Genomic DNA, 18,915 nt, shown 5'->3' on the forward strand with positions numbered 1-18,915 from the left:
CCAATCTGGAACACAGACCCGATGACAACACTGGCAGGACCATGTCTCGCATCTGGACTAAGGTGCTTGCGCTGACTAGTGCCTGCTCGGGATGGCAGTGCGTCTGACCCTGGTGTCATTCTTTCTGCTCAAGCTACCGGCTCTAGAGTAGATTGGGCAGAAGTCACTCCCATAGGTGGTCTGAGCATTCGAAATTTCTGCCGATGGCTATGTGGCCTTCCCGTAACCGTCCACCCCGAATGAAATCGACATATAGGTGCCGCAACTGGAGGGCCATCTTCTGAAAATCATCAGAGTGCCGCTGGCCGCACAGCATGGGAGCGTCTTGCCAAGCATCTGGCGTGCCCAATACAAGAGGCACGTCTATACAATGGTTGGCCTCGAATACGCTTCCAGGAGGGTGCCAGCCAAAGCAGTAGGAGGTGGAGTGCCCACCGACCTGAAGATTGGCGCGTTGATGCAAGGCTTTCGAAGGCGCAGCAAAATAGTTCTCGGTCACAAACATTGTGCCCAGTGATTCTGAAGTGTTCGGCGACAGGGTCCGCGCAAAAGGTCGGCCGTCGTGTGTGGTCCACCCAATCAATATGGGCAGCTGTGCCAGACGCGCATTCAATCGGTCGTCGAGCCCAGATCCAGGTGGCAGAGGATCGTACCCTAAAAGGGGCCCGAAGAGCATAAGATGTTGCTGAGTTGGTGGATTCAAAAGTATGTCTTTCTGGAGGCCGAGGAGCTCATCGGTAGACATTCGCAGAGGATCATTCTTCAGCTGAGACTGTACTTGCTTAGCAAGCAGCGGGCCGGTGGGTGCCCTCTCACGTAAATCCTCGAGAGGACCACTCATGAGAACGGCTCGGTGAAAGAGGTCTTCTGTGCCGCTAGACGCCAAAAGACAAACGATAGACTCGGCTCCTGCAGATTGGCCGATGACAGTCACGTTTGACGGATCACCTCCAAATCCTGCTATGTTGCTCTGGACCCACCGTAGAGCAGCTATCTGATCGAGCAGACCCAGGTTGGCAGGTGCAACATCTGGCAGCATGAGGTATCCAAACACGCCCAATCGATGAGTGATGTTGACGCAGACGATGCCTTGGCGGGCGATGTCGAGTGGCAGGTAGCAGTCCAAATCGCCTCCGCCCGAAATAAACGCTCCGCCGTGGAGGAATATCATGACAGGAGCCTTGGCAGCATTTTGTGGTGCGACGACAGACAAATGAAGGCAATCTTCATCGAAATGTCGTCCTTTGGTTATTGGGCCTAACACTGATTCCAGGCGCGACGGTAGCTGGGGACAGAGTGCTGCTGGCACAGTACAGTATTTGGCCTTGGTCCATGCTGGTATTGCTTGTGGTGCTTGGAAACGTTGTGCTTGAGCGTACGGAATGCCCCTGGCTCTGATGAGGCCGTCATCTCGCTCAGCTGTACAGGGACCGCATGGCAATTCCAATGTAGTCACATCCTTCGCTTCCATCTCAACGTCAACGGCGTCTTTCTGTGGGACACCCTTCGAGCCTGATGTATGGGTAAGCAAAAGTGTCCAGAACGATTCGGAATATCTACTGTTCGGATTGAACTCACACCGCGATCACATGACGGAGGCTATGGTTGCACCAGAAGTGACTTTTCGTTCACTTGCATGGTTCTCAAGAGGCAGTCGGTTTTGGGGCTCGTGGGGGGTAACTTCCACTTTCGGCCCGCGCGCTTTCGAGTCGGCGACTTCGCGGATATCCAAATTATCGGCATCTAGTCGGTAAGAGCTTCCTCGTCTTGCAGCCAGGACTGGGGCACGCTAGATGATGATATGAGCACAATCAGTGAGGGCATTGCTGGCCTACTATCGAAACACTGGGAGGAGTCAGAATATCTGCTAGATGCTTATGCCCCAACTGGAGCAGCAACTACCGGAGCAACTACATTTCGCCCAATTGAAGCAATTACAACCGGACCGACGACATCCGGCATGCCTGGTGTCAGGTCGAACGCTTCTCGCTCTTCCTTCACTCTGGCATTGAAGCCAGAGACCTGAAAGACCTTGCTGTCATCTCTCAAGTTGTCAAGGTCATGACATTCCAGACATGCGAACCTGCTCAGCAGCACAGCCTCATGAGTGCGCTCGACCACCTCAACCTGATAGTCATTGAGAGCATCTTCCCTTGACTTGGTTCCTCTTCTCCACTGGTTGAGTTGATGAACGAAGGCGGCTGCGTCGTACATGCCGTGATTTGCGGCCTCACCACGATCTAATCAGGGTGTCAGCTCACGTATAAGATGATAGTCGATTTCAGAGGATGCAACTTACACATGGTCATGGTATGCGCAGCATCGCCAAGGAGCGCTACACGGCCTCCTCTCGATGGCCATTTCTGCGTCGGCCAATCGTCCAACACAATCTCCAGTGTGTGTGTATCTTCAGGTATGTCAAGAATTGCCTGCCTCAGAGGTTCAAATATACCCGTAGATGCTGAAGCTGCAGCCTTAGCTTTTGCCAATTGCTCAGCCGAAGTCTTTGGTACCGGTCCATTCTGCTCGATCAGCCAACTCATGTTGAACTGTCCCTCATAGTGCTCATTCTCCGTACCAGCAGTACCGTTGGTCTCCGGAGTTGAGAGCATAGAGAAGAAGATGAAGTAGCCTGATCGAGGATGACAGCCCTGCCATATCACCGGGTGGATATCTGTGAACGGCTTCATCTTTGCGGGCGACAGACGCAAAGTAAAACCTGTGAATGCAACTGGAAGTGGATTCAAACGGGCGCTCTCCTCGCCTATCAGCAAGCGCTTGATCCTGCTATTCTTGCCATCGACGGCGAGCAGCATGGACCCCTCCACGGAAGAACCATCAGCGAAGTGCACGGTTACACCGTCTTCGGTGGTCTCGAAATTCCTAAACGACATGCCCCATTGCACACGGATATCGGTGCTGAGCAACTGTCGCAGCTTCGCTCGATTAAGTCGGTAATGGTGTCCTGAGGGCATGGCATATTTATCTTTGCCTGTCTCCAGATCCAGAAAGCGGTAGACATCGTGCGCTTGACGCAGTGAGCCAGTCTCCTACCTCGAGTCATGCCAGCTGGGGTAAACGTACCTTTATCACCTGCTGACGGATCAACCTGAATCGAAGGAATCTTGTCGTAAAGCTCCTGTGGCAAGCATGCTTGTAAGGACGGCAGACTCCAATGTACTGTGATGCCCCAACCCGCTGGCCTAGCATCCAGTGAGGAATCTCGGTCAAAAATCTTGTATGAGAACCCAGCTTTCTTGAGGCCTTGAGCGAGCGTCAGGCCCACTAGGCCTGCTCCAATCACAATGATTGGCTTGGTGTCGAGTCCTGCCATGCTGTATTCGAAGTACGATAAAGGGACAAAGTCGACAGATCTTGAGAGTCCTTATCTCATTTATCCGCAAACAATCGGCTACCTTGGAAGATCCTCCAGCCATCTCGTCCAGCGTCGCTTGTGCTATTCGAGACTCTGGGAGCAGCAAATCCGAGCCCAAGAATGAAGCCGACTCCCAGTTCCAAGTCGGCGACTTGAGATCAAGCTTTGCCCCACCCAAACTCTGGTCCAAGGTAAGCTACCACTCGTGCACATGAGCCACATCGTGTCAGCGGAGGGAACCTGCAATCGATTATATTGCAGGACGGATGCGTGCCACAGCGGTCATGAGCATGACAACCTCAAGCGCTCGGCTCAAGCGTAGCATAATCAGTCGACACCTCAGGCCAAGCAACTTAAGTCTACGCAACAATTGGACCTCGCCGCCAGACTTCCGCACTCTTGAACAGAACTCTACTTAATCAGTCATGCTCACAAAACACCTGAATGGCGTCGAGATCGGCTACGATATGTCTGGCTATGCCAGCGGGCCACCTGTAGTCCTGCTGACAGGATGGGCTCACGACATGAGACTGTATGATCAGATGCTGCCACTTCTGGTACCAAAGCACCGAGTCATACGTGTCAACTACAGAGGCCATGGTCCAAGCCATGATCCCATTCCAGACTTCGGAGTCGAGGAGCAGGTTGCTGATATTCTAGCCCTCCTCGAATCTTTGCACGTACAGCAATTCTACCTTGTCTCCCACTCGCACGGGGGCTGGCCAGCGCTGGAGCTGGCCGACAGGTTAGGCAAACAAAGAGTTCTGTGTCTGCTGATGATCGACCAAATCATGACGTCGCCACCACCTGCCTTCGCGAGCGGGCTGCAAGCTATGCAAGCAAAGGACACTTGGCTCGAAGCCCGACAAGGTCTATTCGAGAACTGGCTGTCCGGTAGCACAAATGCGGCCGTTCTCGACCATTTCTATTACAGTATGGGCAGCTTTGGGTTCGAGATGTGGTCACTTTCTTGTCGCGTCATTGCTGACGCTTACGGCAAACATGGCTCCCCAATGGACAGAATGAGCAAGCTGGGAGAGCCGCCAGCGATACGGCATGTTTTCGCCCACCCTCGTAATGACGCGCAGTACGAGCAGCTACATGTCGATTTCGCCGCGAAGCATCATTTCTTCTCGTATACACACCTTTCAGGCGAGACCCATTTCCCTGATATAGAAATCCCGGAGGTCGTGGTCGCGGAGCTGGAAAGCCTTATTCATGAGAGCGGCGGCAAGGGTGGGAAAGTGAATGGTGTGTCCAATAGTTGAATAGAATCACTCAGAGCATGTCTCCTGCAACTTGATCCGCAACGGCATCAATCCAGTGTGTACAGATTGATGGCTCTATTGCAAGACTTAGCCGGGCAGCAAGCATACTGTCCTTCCTGAGACCATATTTTCCCCATCAGTGAAGCATACGGCCACGAGGGCCAGACTGAAGCACTAGTTCTGGCTCATTCAGTGGCCCAAAAGAGCAGACACAGCTCGTTCAATGGGCGCTGTCATCCGCTAGGCGACTTCTGCCAGTTGCCTGGTATGATCTCCGCTGATATGGCGGAAGATAACGCCCTACTAGCAGCTTCTGTTCGTTCCGTGTCGCACACGGACCACTCAGTGCACGGTCCGAGGTGGTCGAAACATTGTAGTGCAGCGCACAGTATCTTATTAGCAGTATCTGGGCATCTAGAGGTAGCCCATCTCGGTTGACCCATCAGCTCCCTCTCTTGAGCGCCCGCCTACAGAGCTTCAAGTGTTGCATTTAAGCTTTCACCCCACAGATAACTGCCGAAAGTAGTTGACACCGTGCCTATGATTGGCTTGCCTGTGCCTCTTCTCCTCGAAGCAAGCGCAAGCTACAGGGGTCTAGAGCATTCTGTTATCAACTCGGCGAGGCTTGTTGCAAGTCGGCGACTTCGACTTTCGGTTGAGCACTTGAACTGAGCAGTCGACCATGCCGATCTATAACTTCGCTGGACCCTCTGGAGGATTCCCCATCGCTGGATCCAGAGCGTGCGCTATTAGGTAAATATATTGTCTTCATCCTAAATATCCACGTGGAGAATCACCCACAGAGGCCCTCTGCAGCAAAGGTTTCAAAGTGGTCGCAGCAGCCATGTCCACCACCATCGACAATCGTGTCGACCAGAAGGGGCCAGCCTACGATATTGAGGGCACAGCAGAAAGCACCAACTCAGCAGCACCTCCCGAGAAAGGTGACCTATCGTCGCAGCAAGACGAAGGTACCATCATCAATAGCTATGCTGCACCGCAGTCGATCAAAGAGTTTCTCAGAGTACTCACAACAGCTGGCGTCGAGCTGCGCGGTCTTGAGCCTGTCCCTCTGCAAGACAGGACGCACACCAAATACTACAACATCATGACGCTTTTCGGGGGCTCATTCATCTCTTTGCTACCGATCTCAATCGGGACGACACCCACGCTGGTTTTCGGTCTCTCTTTCAGTCATGCTGCTGCCATGATCGTCAGCATGCAGCTCATCTTCATCATCCGACTCTGTACATTCTCACACTTGGCCCACTGCTGGGAATGAGGCAGTCCGTGCAGTTTCGTTATGTCTTTGGCAAATATCCCAACATCTTCTTCTGCTTGATCGTCATCGTGGAAATCGGCATTTTCGGCATCCTGGCCGCCGTAGGCGGCGCTGAGTGTCTCGCAGCAATCCGCGCAGGCACATTGCCAGTCGAAGGTGGCATCGGTATCATCATGGCCGTGGCGCTGATCATGGCCTTCTTTGGCTACCGTGCTATCCACCTTGTCTGCCAATACATCTGGATTCCCAACTCGATCTGCATCCTGATCCTCGTTGGCTGCGCCGCAAAAGGTCTGCACAATCAGGCAGGTGTAGCCGCACCACCCGGTATTGCGGGACCATACCTCTCGACTCTGGCTATCTGCGCGGGCAACATGGCGACTTGGGGAACCATCGTGGGCGATTACTCCTGCTATATGCCGCCGACAGCCCCTCGAAAGCGGTTGGCAATGTATTGCTTTCTGGGACTGTACGTGCCCTTCACCCTGATGATGCTGTTTGGCGCCGCCATCGGAGGAGTAGTCACCCAAAATGCCACTTGGATAGCTGCATACGAGCAGGGCAGCTTCGGTGCTGTGCTGGGAGAGATCCTGACCTCACGCGTCGGAGGCTTTGGCCGGTTCCTCTTGGTCATCTTAGGTTTCTCGATTGTCACGACGTCGGCCCGGGACATGTACAGCATCTCGATCTTCGTTGCAGGCGTGGTGCCCTGGCTTCACAGGGTCCCACGTATCGTGCTTCTGATGCTGGTGGCAGGCGCAATGGTCGGTATTGGTATTGCAGCATCGCGGTCTTTCCTACCAGCACTTAGCGCACTGGTCAGTATCGCCGGCTATATCACTGGTCCGACAATCAGTGTGTTCTTGGTCGAGTGGTTCCTGTTCCGGAAAGCTGACCCTAGCACAATCGACCCGAAAATTTGGAACAACAGTGCTGCACTACCTTCCGGATTCCCTGCGCTGATTGCCTGTTCCGTGCCCTGGGCTGTCATCGTGCTTTCGATGGCAACAACGTGGTACGTCGGACCTATTGCGAAAGCTGCTGGAGACCTTGCGTATCCGTTGGGCGCGGCATGTTCGATCTTGTTGTATGTGCCTTTGAGGGCCTTCGAGATAAAGTATCGTGGTCGTCTCTGAGCGATTTGGATAGCTTTTAGTGGATAGATTTTAGTAGAGAACAAACGGTTTCATTCTGAAAGAAGACTCTTCTTTTCAGGTGTCAAAGTTCCCAAAGCCCTGCTCCAAATCCCAGTATTCCATACCTGCGTCCTCCAGCAAGCTGTTTAGTGGAAAAAGGAAAGGCATCGGCGAGAAGCTGAGATCCGCCTCAATCTCTGGATTGAATCTGCTGCTGTCGGAAATCGCGGTCCGATTTGTATCTCTCGAGTCGCCCCCGGAGCCGATACCGACATCGGGAGAACGACGCTGCTGCTGCTGCGTTGCGCCAGGAACTGCTGGCGTTTGCGGAGTGCTGTTCGTTTGCGAATTCGACTTGTCGTTGCGTGACTGATCTGACCGCGCGTACTCGTCAGTCGGTTCGGCAGCGGCAAGTGCTGGCGGAGCTCGCTTCGTATCCTTTAGCAAGACCTGGAGTAGATACCGTGTCCACACAACCAGCGGCCACCTATCCTGCAGCTGGTCGAGGATCACCATGGCCAAATTCGCTCGATGCTCTGCTAGGATTGCAAAATTTCCAGGCTGCTTGCGTATTGAGATAACGTTGACCAGTATGGAGCAAAAAATTGCTGGAAATGTCAGGAACGGGAGCCGCGTCACCAGGTCCGGGGCAGAAGAAAGGAAATCTTCCAGAATTCGGCTTATCAGACCAGCATGTTTGACGATATCCGAGGTATCAATCCCCGGAGCGCTGGGTGAGAGCATTCGCTGCATCACAATCAGATAGTCCAGGTGTATGAGTCGAAGTACAGCCGGGTAAAACCCATGGGCGAGTGTGAGAGTGCCGCTATTCTGCGTAACACGAGAGACAAAACGATCCGAACAATCAACAAGCTCAGAGTACGCATCAGATATTGCGCGGGGTGTGACAGATGCCGCAAACTTGGTGAGCAGGCACTTGTTCAATACCAAAGCAAGCTTGCACAGGTCGACAAGAGAAACGTCAGCTTCGTCCGAGGTCCTGTCATTAGTCCTGGAGGCGAACACATCGTCCGCATTGAGTGGCTCGACATCGCTGTATTGAGAGTGTATGTGGGGTGGTCGACCAAATACAGCCGCGTGATGTATATCGTTTATCTGCTGGTGTCAGCCCCTAAGTGATACTCAGTAAATTCGAGACCTACAAATAATACCCACCAGATACGCCGCCACAGCTTTCGGCGTCCGGGGTCCAGGATTGAGTATGATTTGCTTTCAGGGTTAGCCGTACCGATATCGTCATCATGAGCTTTGACCTACGCTCTGTGCATGCCAAGTGATTGTGCTAGATGCGCAGCGACACCAAGCCAATGCCAGGTGTCTTTCTGTTCCATTGGGGAGCCCCACCAGTTGATTAGTAGAACGCATGCCTGAAGATTCGTAATTCCGTCTGTATCGTAGTCGCTGTCAAAGAGGAACTTGGCGCGTTGGTAGAAGGTGACAGTAGCCAGGTATCTCGAATCAAACCCGAGTCTCTGTATCACACTGTTGCCACAGTGGATTGTTGCCACACAGTACAGCGCATTCAGTAGCAAGTGAGATGCTTGACCTGCCATATAATTCCGTCGAAAATCCTCCTCGTCGATGATCGGGAAGAAGGGATGAGCCTGGTCAAAGAAAGCTGCCAACAGCTCCTCGCTGAGTGGTCCTTCAATTGGCTCCAAGGCTTCCATGGCACGCGCGTGCTGCTCGTTCCAGGAGCGGAGCTGCTCAAGCTTCGAGAGCGTGGCCGGGGTGAAACGGTCTGTCAGACTACGCTGCAAATTGTCACCCCATAGCTTGCTACTTCCAACGTGTTTGAAGGGATCGCCTACTTCATGAACAAGGTACTTCATGTTGCTTGAGTCGCCCATATAGACAACCCGACCACTAGGTGGATCAGATTGCTTGTCGAACACCAGATCGGTAATCGAAGGAGAGGCATATCGCTGCGGCTCATCTGTCCGCTGGACGGATGATACCTGTATTGACGTGACAGATGAAGTCGTTGGTGACCTTGCAGCACCCGAAGGTGTGTCTGTGGACGGATGGCGCTGGCGAGCTTGAGCCTTCCTCTTGTACCTAGTCGGCAAGGTCAATCAATGTTCTAGACAGTATCCGGAAGTAACAATAAGACGCACTTGCCGCGTTGCGATTCTATCAGCTCGCAAGTGTGACCGAGAAGCTTGCATCTGGAGCAGCTTGCTCCACTGTCTGTCCGATCACATCGTACGCGTTTTGCATTGCAGTGCGTGCAAGCTATGCGCGTACGCATCATGTCTCCTCGCCCCAGCAGTGATTGTAAGCCCCTGGTGATTCAACAGTAGCGACATTTCCACCGAGCAACGGCTTCATCAATATGTAGGCAGCCGGATAGCATGACCTTGTCTCGGGCCGGGAACAGTACCAAAGTTCTGCAGATTCAAAGTAGGAAATTGATGCAGCCGCAGTCGTCCTTCAGGTCGCATCAAGGCCAGGGACTAGTCGCGACCCCATGAGAGGGGGTCAATTTGTACTATAAAGAAGGAGGCCCTGTGATGCAAGATAGCGACCTTGTTGGAATCCAGAGTGGGACTTCCATTAAACCGGATGACATGTCTCAGCTTGTACTTTCATCAGACCGGATGACTGACTTCGTGCCGCCATGAATGTCTGTTGTAAGCCCTCCTTTTCGGGAGGTTAGCAAACAGCAATGAACGCTGGTACCGGACAATGCGCAAGGCCGTCTTTGATGCTTCCTCGTCACCACCTGCGACGTGTGACGTTAGCCAACAAAAGTGTCAGGCAATGTGACGGAAACGATCATTTCTTGAGCAAGGCTAGCCAAGCGAATAAATATACCTTGGACCAGTGTGGATTTCTTTCCAGCTCTATTACTACCTGTGTCTTTCGCTTGCAGCTTCATTCCTCTAGAATTACACGAGTCTCTGTGACCTCGCTACTCAGCATTCGTCCTCGGCCATCCAAAACTGATTGTCTAGTCCAGGCAACCCACTGGCGCCATATGTCGTCACTCATATCCCCGTATCCGTCTCTTTTCACGCCTTCAATCGTCCCAATCTAGGACGAAAGGTCGCTCATGCAGCCGATGTCAACAGTTTGAAAGTCGCATAGTCTAATCCACTGTAGCTCCTTGCACCCTATGAGCGGACGTGCCCAGACAACACGTTGTTCCCAATGAGCTCCTCCCCCTTTCAGTCTTGCCAGTCCCAGACCTGCTTCAAGAAAGCCTGCATATTGACCTTCTTACTTTGCATCTCCTTCATCCAAGGATGCTCCAACATCCGCCACGGCGTTGCCCTCCTCGGCGGCTCTTTCTCCAAACAGCACTCCACGAAGTACTTGAACCCATCCGACCACTTGATCTGATTCTCCGGCTCATCCTTCAGCTTCGGAATCGGTTGAGCAACAATATAAGTAAGCAGATCAATAAGACCAGCTCGAGGCTGCATCTCGGTACCATCTGCCGGAAACGGGAAACGGTGCTGTGCGACTTCGAGCAACGTGACACCTAATGACCAGACATCGGATGTAATCGTGTACGACTGTCCTTGAATACGCTCTGGGGCCATGTAGTACGACGTCCCAATGAAGGTGTTTGCGTCACCTTTGGTACCGAACTCGCCGGACACGCCGAAGTCGCACAGTTTGACCTGGCCTTGTCGGTTCAGGAGGATATTTGAGGGTTTGATGTCTAAGACAAATGGGTCAGTGTGAGTCAGGGCGAGGATCGGAATGCGGGCTTACCTCTGTGGATAATCTTTCGTCCGTTCAAGTAAGTCAAGCCGTGAAGGACGCCTTCGGCAACCTTGCCAAGCACTTTCTCACCTGTCCGGCCTCCGAGCTTCTTCACCTCCTTGTAGACGGAGTCGAGACTGCCACCTTCGCAGAACTCCATGGCAATGGAAATCGTGCTTGAGGACTTGTCCATGAAAGCGCCATAGTATTGGCAGATGTATGGAGATGTGCAGTTCTTGTTGAACTTGAGCTCGCGCAAGATCTGCTTCTTGATGTCCGGATCTGGTGAAGTCGTGATAATCTAGACATGTCAGTAGTAGACCAACCTTGAGACTTGTACACGTACCTTTAATGCAAAGATGGTGCTAGTACCCTCGAGTTTGCACCGCGTGACGGCACCTCCGGCGCCCTCGCCTAACGAACCCAGCTCGCTGATCTTCTTCTGTTCACTAGCAGCAGCCCAGGCATCGTCATCGAGATCCTCCACCTCAAGTGGTCGACCCTTCTCCAATGAGAGCTTTTCGAAGTCTAACGGCAATCCACCCATGCTGCCCTCTCGCTCCATGGACGTGCCGCCAATTCCGGCTTCTGAATATGCTGAGCTGATGGCAGAACTGGATCTGGTGTGTTTGATTTCTGGCCGATAGGGTCAAACGACAACTTGGAATATGTTGAAGAGGATGCTGAGCCTGGGACACTGTTGTGGAAGCTGTCTGAGCGTGATCTTGCAGAGTCTGTGGATATTGGCTGTATCTGTGGCCTCAGCGAGGTGGCTTCCTGATGAATGGTCCCATGGCTGCCCATGGGTGTGGCTAACGACAACTTCGGCGGCCTCTGGCCGGCAGCAGCAAGGCTGAACTTGGGTATCTCGTGGCCCGGTTGGCCATCTTGCGTGATCGGCCTTGCACTCGGTGAAGGTGGGATGCCCAGGGAGAGCTTTGGTGTCCGTGAGCCGCTCTGACTACGACCGCCTGGTTGTGGGGCGCGAAGTAGAGGTACTGGCGAGGCCATCCTCTTGGTTCGGAAATTCTTTGTATCGCTGAACTTTGTAATGCTCTGACCAGCGCCCTTCGTGGTAGGTCGAAATGAATTGAAGGGTGTTCACCGTCCTCCTCTGGCACGATGGGCGTTCAGATCATGCAGAAGAGGACTATCGTCGAATCGAGCTGTGGCACGGCAAATCGCGAACGTTCCGTTGACAGCACAGCGGTGTTGTTCTTGAGTGACAAATGGCTGTGTCAGAGCGCGCGGAAAGTCCGCTGTTAAGCGTAGATCTTTCGAGAAGTGACCCTTGCAGAGGATTATTGTAGAGCAGAAACAGAGAGCTTCAGCAGATGTCTGAGAAAATGGCGTGTTGACGTAGCTTGCTGACAGCGCTTCTGCCGTGGTATGGAGTTTGTTGACCTTTAGCACGGGAAAAGAGTGCAGCTTGCGTGAGGAGATGGAGGTGGAAGTGGGATTTGAGTGCGGTGCGGATGGAGGAGTCAAGGACCCTCTTCTTTTGGCGCTTAGTTATGAAACTGGTCCAGGCGTCGAATGATAACCCATCAGCACGGTCATTCAAGGGTCTCGTTGAAGGGTATCGCCGAAGAATGTGCAGTCAGGTCGGCGGACATTTGTCTGTATAAAGTATTGGACCTTCGACTCGTACCACGCCAAAGGATGCTCCGCCACGCAGCAGGTTCTTTTGACCGATAATTGAACCAGCGTTCAAGCACTCCTTTCTGCACGACCTACATGCACATGCAGCAAGCAACGTGAACGAGATCAATCATGTCTGCAGCCCTACGCGTCCCTGAGTTGCTCTTGCTGCCCTGATAGGCTGGGGGCCAGAGACCTTGACGCAAAGCGCCTACTCAAACAATCCGCGGCGGTGGACATCGACGCTGACCTAGGCATGTATTACCATCAAAGCACCAAACAGCTGGTCGGAGATCGTAGTGTATGGAGTAAGTCAGGCACGGATGCAGCACCCGCATTTTCTGAGGTGAAGTGAGACCCGGGCTTCTATAAGCTAAACACCCGATCCTGGACTATCGTGCATACCGCTTCTTCTGTGCGTACCGGCTCTTTGGAAGTTGGGCATCTACACACGGAATGCGGTGAAGTGGTTTGACTTAGTCGTTGAAATCTCTGAATGATGCCTCCAGCTCATCCAGTCCGGCGCGAGCTCATCACCGGTTGGCAGGGCTTGTGCATGGTTATTGGATACTGTCTACGGAGTTTCCCATCTTGACCACAAGCCCGTCCGGCGACTGCAGCCTTTTGGCGCAGGACATGCTCCATGCGTTAGCGAAGACTTTCAACAGCCGTGTCGACCGGACTCTCCATCCCACTTCTCATCTCAGATGATGCCTTGTCGTGTTAAAGTTGCAACCTGCACGGAGAAGACCCGTGCACGTGCTCTTACAGATATATCTACCGAGACCACCATTGCGTCAGCATTGAATTATACGTCGAACCAACTCTCTCAGATGATCCTTGGCAGCCTTGTGAATGATCACTCAAGACGATTTGAATGTTCCGAGAACGCCGTACTTTTCTTTGTAGAGGCCGTGAGGAAGAACCGCCTTCTTCAGGCGAAAGCTGACAAGCTGGACCTCGTCAACATGTTGTGTCGCAGTGATTGGAATTTTGCCCAAGGACGGCCTCCAGCGATGTCTTCTGCAGTGAACCGGCTCTCGAGGCTGCAGAGTGTACAGGCAACGACAATCTCTCAGTGCCGAACCGGCTCAGGAGGTAGCACTCCCACTGTCGTGTTTGAACATCGATTCACACCGGAAGTCAGACCTACCTTGGCGTCCTGTGACAGCCGCCCACACCGCACTCTGCGGGGCTCCATGTGCCCAGAGCTATTCGCCGCAGTCCACAATTAGCGATTTCTTTGTGACGAAGAAGCCCACGAGGAAGTACTTCTGTCAACGTAGCAGAACGACACCGACCTAGACCACAACTTGACCTACCTTGTCACAACAGGTTCAGAAAGAGAGGTCTCGAGTCCAGGAGACTTCCATCAGTATTTCTCGAAGCTTGACATCTCGTGTAATTAGCAACTGCCTGTCACGTGTGGCAGATCCGCATCGCGTCTTGCAAGGTCTGCCATCGCCACTGTCTGTATACTGACTTACCGTTGTGATGGCGACCCCGTGTTTGGAAGTGGCGATATGTCGAACGGATGCGATATGTACTGACCGTGATGTACTTATGTCGCCACTTTCAGGCAACAATCAATCTATTCATCGTATTTCGTGAAGTGCCTTGGAATTCGACTGGAGTCACGTTGAGACAATGATTCGTAGGCCGCGGTGGCGATGGTGAGATAGCGGAGAGTGGGGAAGCTTACGCTCGACGCGTGGTATGATACAAAGTACACAGTAACTCGCGTTCCATTGCAGCCGTGAACCAAGTGCGGCTAATCACTCTGAATATACCGTCGATTGATGAAGTAATGAGTTCTGATCGACGGGCAGGGATTGGCACATCGAAATGTCCAGACCTGGAAGCACTGCGTTCGGGAAGCGAAGACCGTCAGGCTTGAGCAGGTGCTGCGCGACGCCTTTCACTTTTCATTTGTTGATGCTCCTCTGGATTCAGGTGATCTCGTGGCGTCACAGATGAAGTCGAAGTGTCGTCAAATGTTCGTCATTTCTCAGATGGGTGCCCGACACGATTGCGCATCGCGCACCGGCCGGGCTACTGGGTGAACGGCATCTTGCTGCCTCTCAGCTCGACTATCGGCATGGTGGTTGGTCATAACTCCCTAGCGTATGAGGAATATCATAGCGAATAGCATGTTCATGATCTGTCAACGAATGAAAAGCCGGAATGTCGTCGAAGCTGGCGCGGGGCACGAGGGCGAGGGGCGGACCGGTCGGAGACGGCGTCCCACTCAAGAACCTTGGGGGGCATTCGTCTCAGATTGGTGTTGATGCCTCCTGATTGTTCGATGGACGATAGCGGTTTGCATTTGGGCATCGCGATAAAGCATTCGCGAGTCTGGGGTATCGTACCTTCTTGTTGCATCATTGGGGGCGATGTCCATGCTGCGCGGCACTTCTTTTGCTCATTCGCGACTCGCGCAAGTAGAGGCCCAACTTGCTGCAGGTTTGGAGTCGCAAGACTGGCCTTCGATTGTCTTGGTGGAGTGCCGTACGCAGGACTTATGCACTCACAGGCTTGCATGATAGGCTGTCCACCATCAACAAGTGGTTTCTGAGGTCTGTTCTGCCAACTGTCTCAAGTCGCGGTGCTTTCTGTCCTCGACACGCGAGCAACATCGCGGATCTGGCTGGACTATGGAGTGGCAGTCTTACAGGATGATAGCAAGTACGATGGCAGTTCGCATATTCGTGCCTGTCCAACGAAATACTGGCATTGAGAACGGCCGTACGTACAAATCGCTCGTCATTGCTGTTACTTGGGCTTCTGCCTCGATGCGCATAAGCCTCGATGGCTAATGCATCATTAGCATGTCTTGGACGTCTTGAATTTTGCCGTGTGACATGGTGGATTCCCTGAATCTGAGAATAGTGTCGTGGTGTCAGATCGTGTTGCACTTTGTGTCGGTGCCGGATGTGGTCATGGTGATGATGAAGGTTGAGTCACAGAGGGTGGCGCGAGCGACGGTGATATGAGTGTGTGACTGTCTCTTGACAAGGATAGTCTGTTCGGACAGTTTTTTGCCGATCAAATGATTCAGGAACGTCTAGGAACAGGACAGCGTACCTCTGGAAGCAGCCGGGAGGGGAGACTTTGCACAGCCCTGATGATGGCAAAGAATGAGCCGCGGAGTAGCGACAAATGGGGAGTAGCTCGAGCAAGAATGCAGGCCTGGCCGCCCGTGAGGTCTTCTTTGGCCTCCCAAGCGGTTCCATCTGGGCACTTGCAGCAGGTGGTAGAGGCACCTGCATGCCTCCATGCTCACTGCGATCTTCGCCGGTCCACGTGAAGAGGGCATGCTCGCCATCCTCACCATTCATCTGCTCGCTCGCACTTCCCTGTAGCCTACGACTCCCACCCGCCACCCACTTCAGTATCAAAAAGCAATTCTCCTGTTTCTTCTTCCAAACGATTTTCATCTCATCCGCCGTTGACCAGTACGGACAGCGGATGAGAACGAGCCATTAAATTTCGGTTACATACAACTGTGTAAGCCTAGTCCCCAAGCACAGACCAGCACCCGCTCGTTCCCAGTCACGATCGAAAACACCCGCAAGGCTGCTCAGCATTCCGTACTGTCAATCCGTTACCAAGAAAGCCTTCAATACGTCAGCGGCATCTTCAACGTCCATCTTATTTCTCATCAATTCTTGTACAGTCCATTCATTCACTACGGCAAGCGATGCATTTTATCATCTGATTCTGGAAACATTCACTTTTGCTCGTCGGAAGGCCCCCAACTCGACCATGGCCGACTCCGCGACCTAGCCTTGACCGCCTCGCTACGACCATAATACGTCCACCTCACCGTAAACACTGGGAGTTCTTCTGCGTTCACTCTTAGTATCTACCGGCAATGGACCTACCTCCAGATCCATATGACGCTCTCGGCGTAGCCAAAGATGCTGATGTCAGCGCCATAAAGAGTGCACATCGGAAGCTCGTGCTCAAGTGCCATCCGGACCGCATCCAGGATCCCGCTCTCAAGGAAAAGGGCAAGGAGGCTTTCCAGAAGATTCAACAAGCCTACGAGCTGCTCACTGATCCTTCTAAGAAGGCTCGCTACGATGATCAGGTCCGGTTAGCTGCGCTACGGCGAGAGGCGATGGCAAGAGATGGTCCTACTACTAGATCGCAGACATATCCTATAAGGCATGGTCCGCCACCGCCACCAGCTTCGCGGCACTACAGTCCCGATGATGGTGTGTATTTCGAGGAGCGTCGGCCCCGAAATGAGGATTTCAGCAGCAGTAGAGAGAAGTTTGAGGAGCCTCTGAGGACGTCTTCCCGCAAGCACACTGATTACGATCGAGCCTCTTCGACCAAGAAACCTGCAGAGAAAGAGCGATCGGACAAAGCTAAGGCGGGTTGGTCAAGGGCGACTGGCTTTGTCAACGCTGGCATCAGATTGAAGAAAGAGACGGACAAGACTCGTGCTTCGAAGGAAGCGAAGGAGCGCACAAGACAGAAGGAAAGGTCCGACAAGGAGCAGCGAGCTCGCCACGCATACGTTGACAGCGAAAGTGACTCTGACACTGCTACTCGCGTCACCTCCTCCACTATCAAACCCTCCCGGCCCACACCTCGACACTCACCTCAGTCCAGTTCATCTCGTCCATCGACTGCCACAAGACGGCCCACTCATGTGGACGATGACAGCGGCGACGAGAGTGACGATGCTCTGGCCCGCAAATGGGAGGCCAAATTCGACAAAACCAAGCAGTATATTGAAAAAGCTACCTTGGGCGCTGGATCTCGACCTAAATTTGAGCGACACGAATCAGGTTCGTACTGGTCGAGTCACCACCGGAGTGGGAGTGATCCAGATCGGTACGCCTCCTCGGGCAAAGAACGAGAGCGACGTAGCCACGATGATTCTCGACGTCCTTCTATGCCTACCATGAACTCGTCTCCAGCCAATCTGAAGGCACGAGTCGAGGAGAGATCACCAAAGGACCGGAGGTCTGCGGGTTCCGCGTCCTACCGCGACTCGGGCAGAGACCGCGATTCTGATCACCGTAAGGACATTCCAGGATTGCACCGCTCGCAGACTATGCCCGTTCCGCGTTCTTCAGGGCGCAAAGATGCAGCACCCAGCAAGTCTTCGAACCTGAAGCATGCCGAAACACACGACTCTGGCTATGGTAGCAGCTCGACTCCACACACGCCTGATCCGCGCGACGACAGTCCAGTGCGTCGGAACGCTAGCTCGCGCACGAAGTATCAGATAGTTGACCCGGATAGTGGTGATGATGGTGCATCGACAATTCACAGGGTGGATGACACAAGGTCTCGTCACCGAGACCGAAGATACGCCAGTCCCGAGCCCATCAGCCCCCGTGACAGCGACCGTCGACGACCCGACCGCCCTCGTTTGGACACGAACTATCGATCCAAGTCCTCTCGCGAGTCGCCAATTGAGCCGCCAAAGGTTCGAAGATCCGAGTCTGCTCGATACGATGATCATCGTTCCGGGCGAGATTCGAACAGCAGCTCGCGTTATAACAGCCGAGAGAAGCTTGACACCGAAGACTACGAGTATGAGACCAGATCTCCGCGATACAAGGAAAAGGACAGGGGCGGCCTGCGGGATCCTTACGCTGAATCGAATGCTGGATATGGCGACAAATATCGCGATCGTGATTATGCTCCGAAGTCGACGTTCCACTCGGATGCACGAGGCTCGCGCAGACCCTCGATGCAGACTGGAGTTCATTGAGCTGCAGCCCATGTTTGACGGCTCTTCCACTCCTTGAGGTTTTCTAATGTACATTTTCCGCTCACTCGTTCTTGCGGCTGCAATGTTTCGGGACGATGAACGCACAAGTTGGACGTGGCGATTGCGATGGGATCAACAGCACAGTCTGAAGAGGATCAGCCTCGATTCGGTGGGTGGAGGACCGTTCTTGCGCATGGTGAGGGAGACGTGGCAGCCCACATTCCTTATCATTGCGGTGTACAGCACAGCACAGCATCATATGACGAGATCACGAATTATCATATCATCAAACCTTGAGCATTCATCCGGTGCCGTTGATAGTATGAAAGTAGACGAAGCATTATTGATGTACTGCTTAGAGGAACAGGGGCTAATCTCTTAGTAGGTGAAAGCGTCGAGGGTAAGCGAGTGCCACAGCGAATCAACGCATCGTCGACACGGGTCAAGAAACTCAGCAGTTGAACAAGTACCGTTATTTCTCTTGGGAAGAAGTGTGCGTTGAATGATCTGATCAGTAGTATATGCTTAGTTGTACGTCCAGTGATCTCTCTGGATCAGTTCCAATCTTTTGAATTGTGTCAATTCTGGTCTTTTGTACGAGGTAAGGCCCGAAGGACCGCGCCGACGATCCAGACTCGCTGTTTACCCCTGCACACCTACGCCGCACCACCGACGAGCACCCACAGCACGTGTAACGCACACGTCCACCTCGGACATATAGACGTGGTATTCATAGCCGC

At 53.1% G+C, this 18,915-nt stretch overlaps 6 protein-coding genes across 6 annotated transcripts; 3 read left to right on the top strand and 3 right to left on the bottom strand.

Annotated features, from left to right (window-relative positions):
- Positions 1 to 163: 163 nt before the first annotated feature.
- AB675_8796 (Para-nitrobenzyl esterase) lies at positions 164 to 3,334 on the bottom strand (the record flags this gene model as incomplete). The annotated part of the gene is made up of 4 exons (XM_018149273.1): positions 164 to 1,512; positions 1,947 to 2,240; positions 2,300 to 3,028; positions 3,085 to 3,334. The coding sequence occupies 4 exons, from the start codon at positions 3,332 to 3,334 to the stop codon at positions 164 to 166; spliced, it is 2,622 nt and encodes an 873-aa protein (XP_018004523.1).
- A 467-nt stretch (positions 3,335 to 3,801) lies between these two features.
- On the top strand, positions 3,802 to 4,644 carry AB675_8797 (1H-3-hydroxy-4-oxoquinaldine 2,4-dioxygenase; the record flags this gene model as incomplete). Its single annotated transcript, XM_018149274.1, has 1 exon — positions 3,802 to 4,644. The coding sequence occupies one exon, from the start codon at positions 3,802 to 3,804 to the stop codon at positions 4,642 to 4,644; it is 843 nt and encodes a 280-aa protein (XP_018004621.1).
- An 844-nt stretch (positions 4,645 to 5,488) lies between these two features.
- Positions 5,489 to 7,062, top strand: AB675_8798 (Purine-cytosine permease FCY2; the record flags this gene model as incomplete). The annotated part of the gene is made up of 2 exons (XM_018149275.1): positions 5,489 to 5,857; positions 5,932 to 7,062. 2 exons carry the CDS (start codon positions 5,489 to 5,491, stop codon positions 7,060 to 7,062), a joined length of 1,500 nt encoding a protein of 499 aa, XP_018004634.1.
- Positions 7,063 to 7,137: 75 nt separating this feature from the next.
- Positions 7,138 to 8,915, bottom strand: AB675_8799 (Cutinase transcription factor 1 beta; the record flags this gene model as incomplete). Its single annotated transcript, XM_018149276.1, has 3 exons — positions 7,138 to 8,178; positions 8,226 to 8,292; positions 8,341 to 8,915. 3 exons carry the CDS (start codon positions 8,913 to 8,915, stop codon positions 7,138 to 7,140), a joined length of 1,683 nt encoding a protein of 560 aa, XP_018004383.1.
- A 1,338-nt stretch (positions 8,916 to 10,253) lies between these two features.
- On the bottom strand, positions 10,254 to 11,808 carry AB675_8800 (MAP kinase kinase MKK1/SSP32; the record flags this gene model as incomplete). Its single annotated transcript, XM_018149278.1, has 4 exons — positions 10,254 to 10,753; positions 10,807 to 11,098; positions 11,144 to 11,411; positions 11,459 to 11,808. 4 exons carry the CDS (start codon positions 11,806 to 11,808, stop codon positions 10,254 to 10,256), a joined length of 1,410 nt encoding a protein of 469 aa, XP_018004644.1.
- Positions 11,809 to 16,312: 4,504 nt separating this feature from the next.
- AB675_8801 (uncharacterized protein) lies at positions 16,313 to 18,175 on the top strand (the record flags this gene model as incomplete). Its single annotated transcript, XM_018149279.1, has 1 exon — positions 16,313 to 18,175. The coding sequence occupies one exon, from the start codon at positions 16,313 to 16,315 to the stop codon at positions 18,173 to 18,175; it is 1,863 nt and encodes a 620-aa protein (XP_018004558.1).
- Between the last annotated feature and the right edge of the window lie 740 nt (positions 18,176 to 18,915).

This window comes from Cyphellophora attinorum (genome assembly GCF_001299255.1).
Source record: "Cyphellophora attinorum strain CBS 131958 chromosome Unknown Contig3, whole genome shotgun sequence".
NCBI lineage: Eukaryota > Fungi > Ascomycota > Eurotiomycetes > Chaetothyriales > Cyphellophoraceae > Cyphellophora > Cyphellophora attinorum.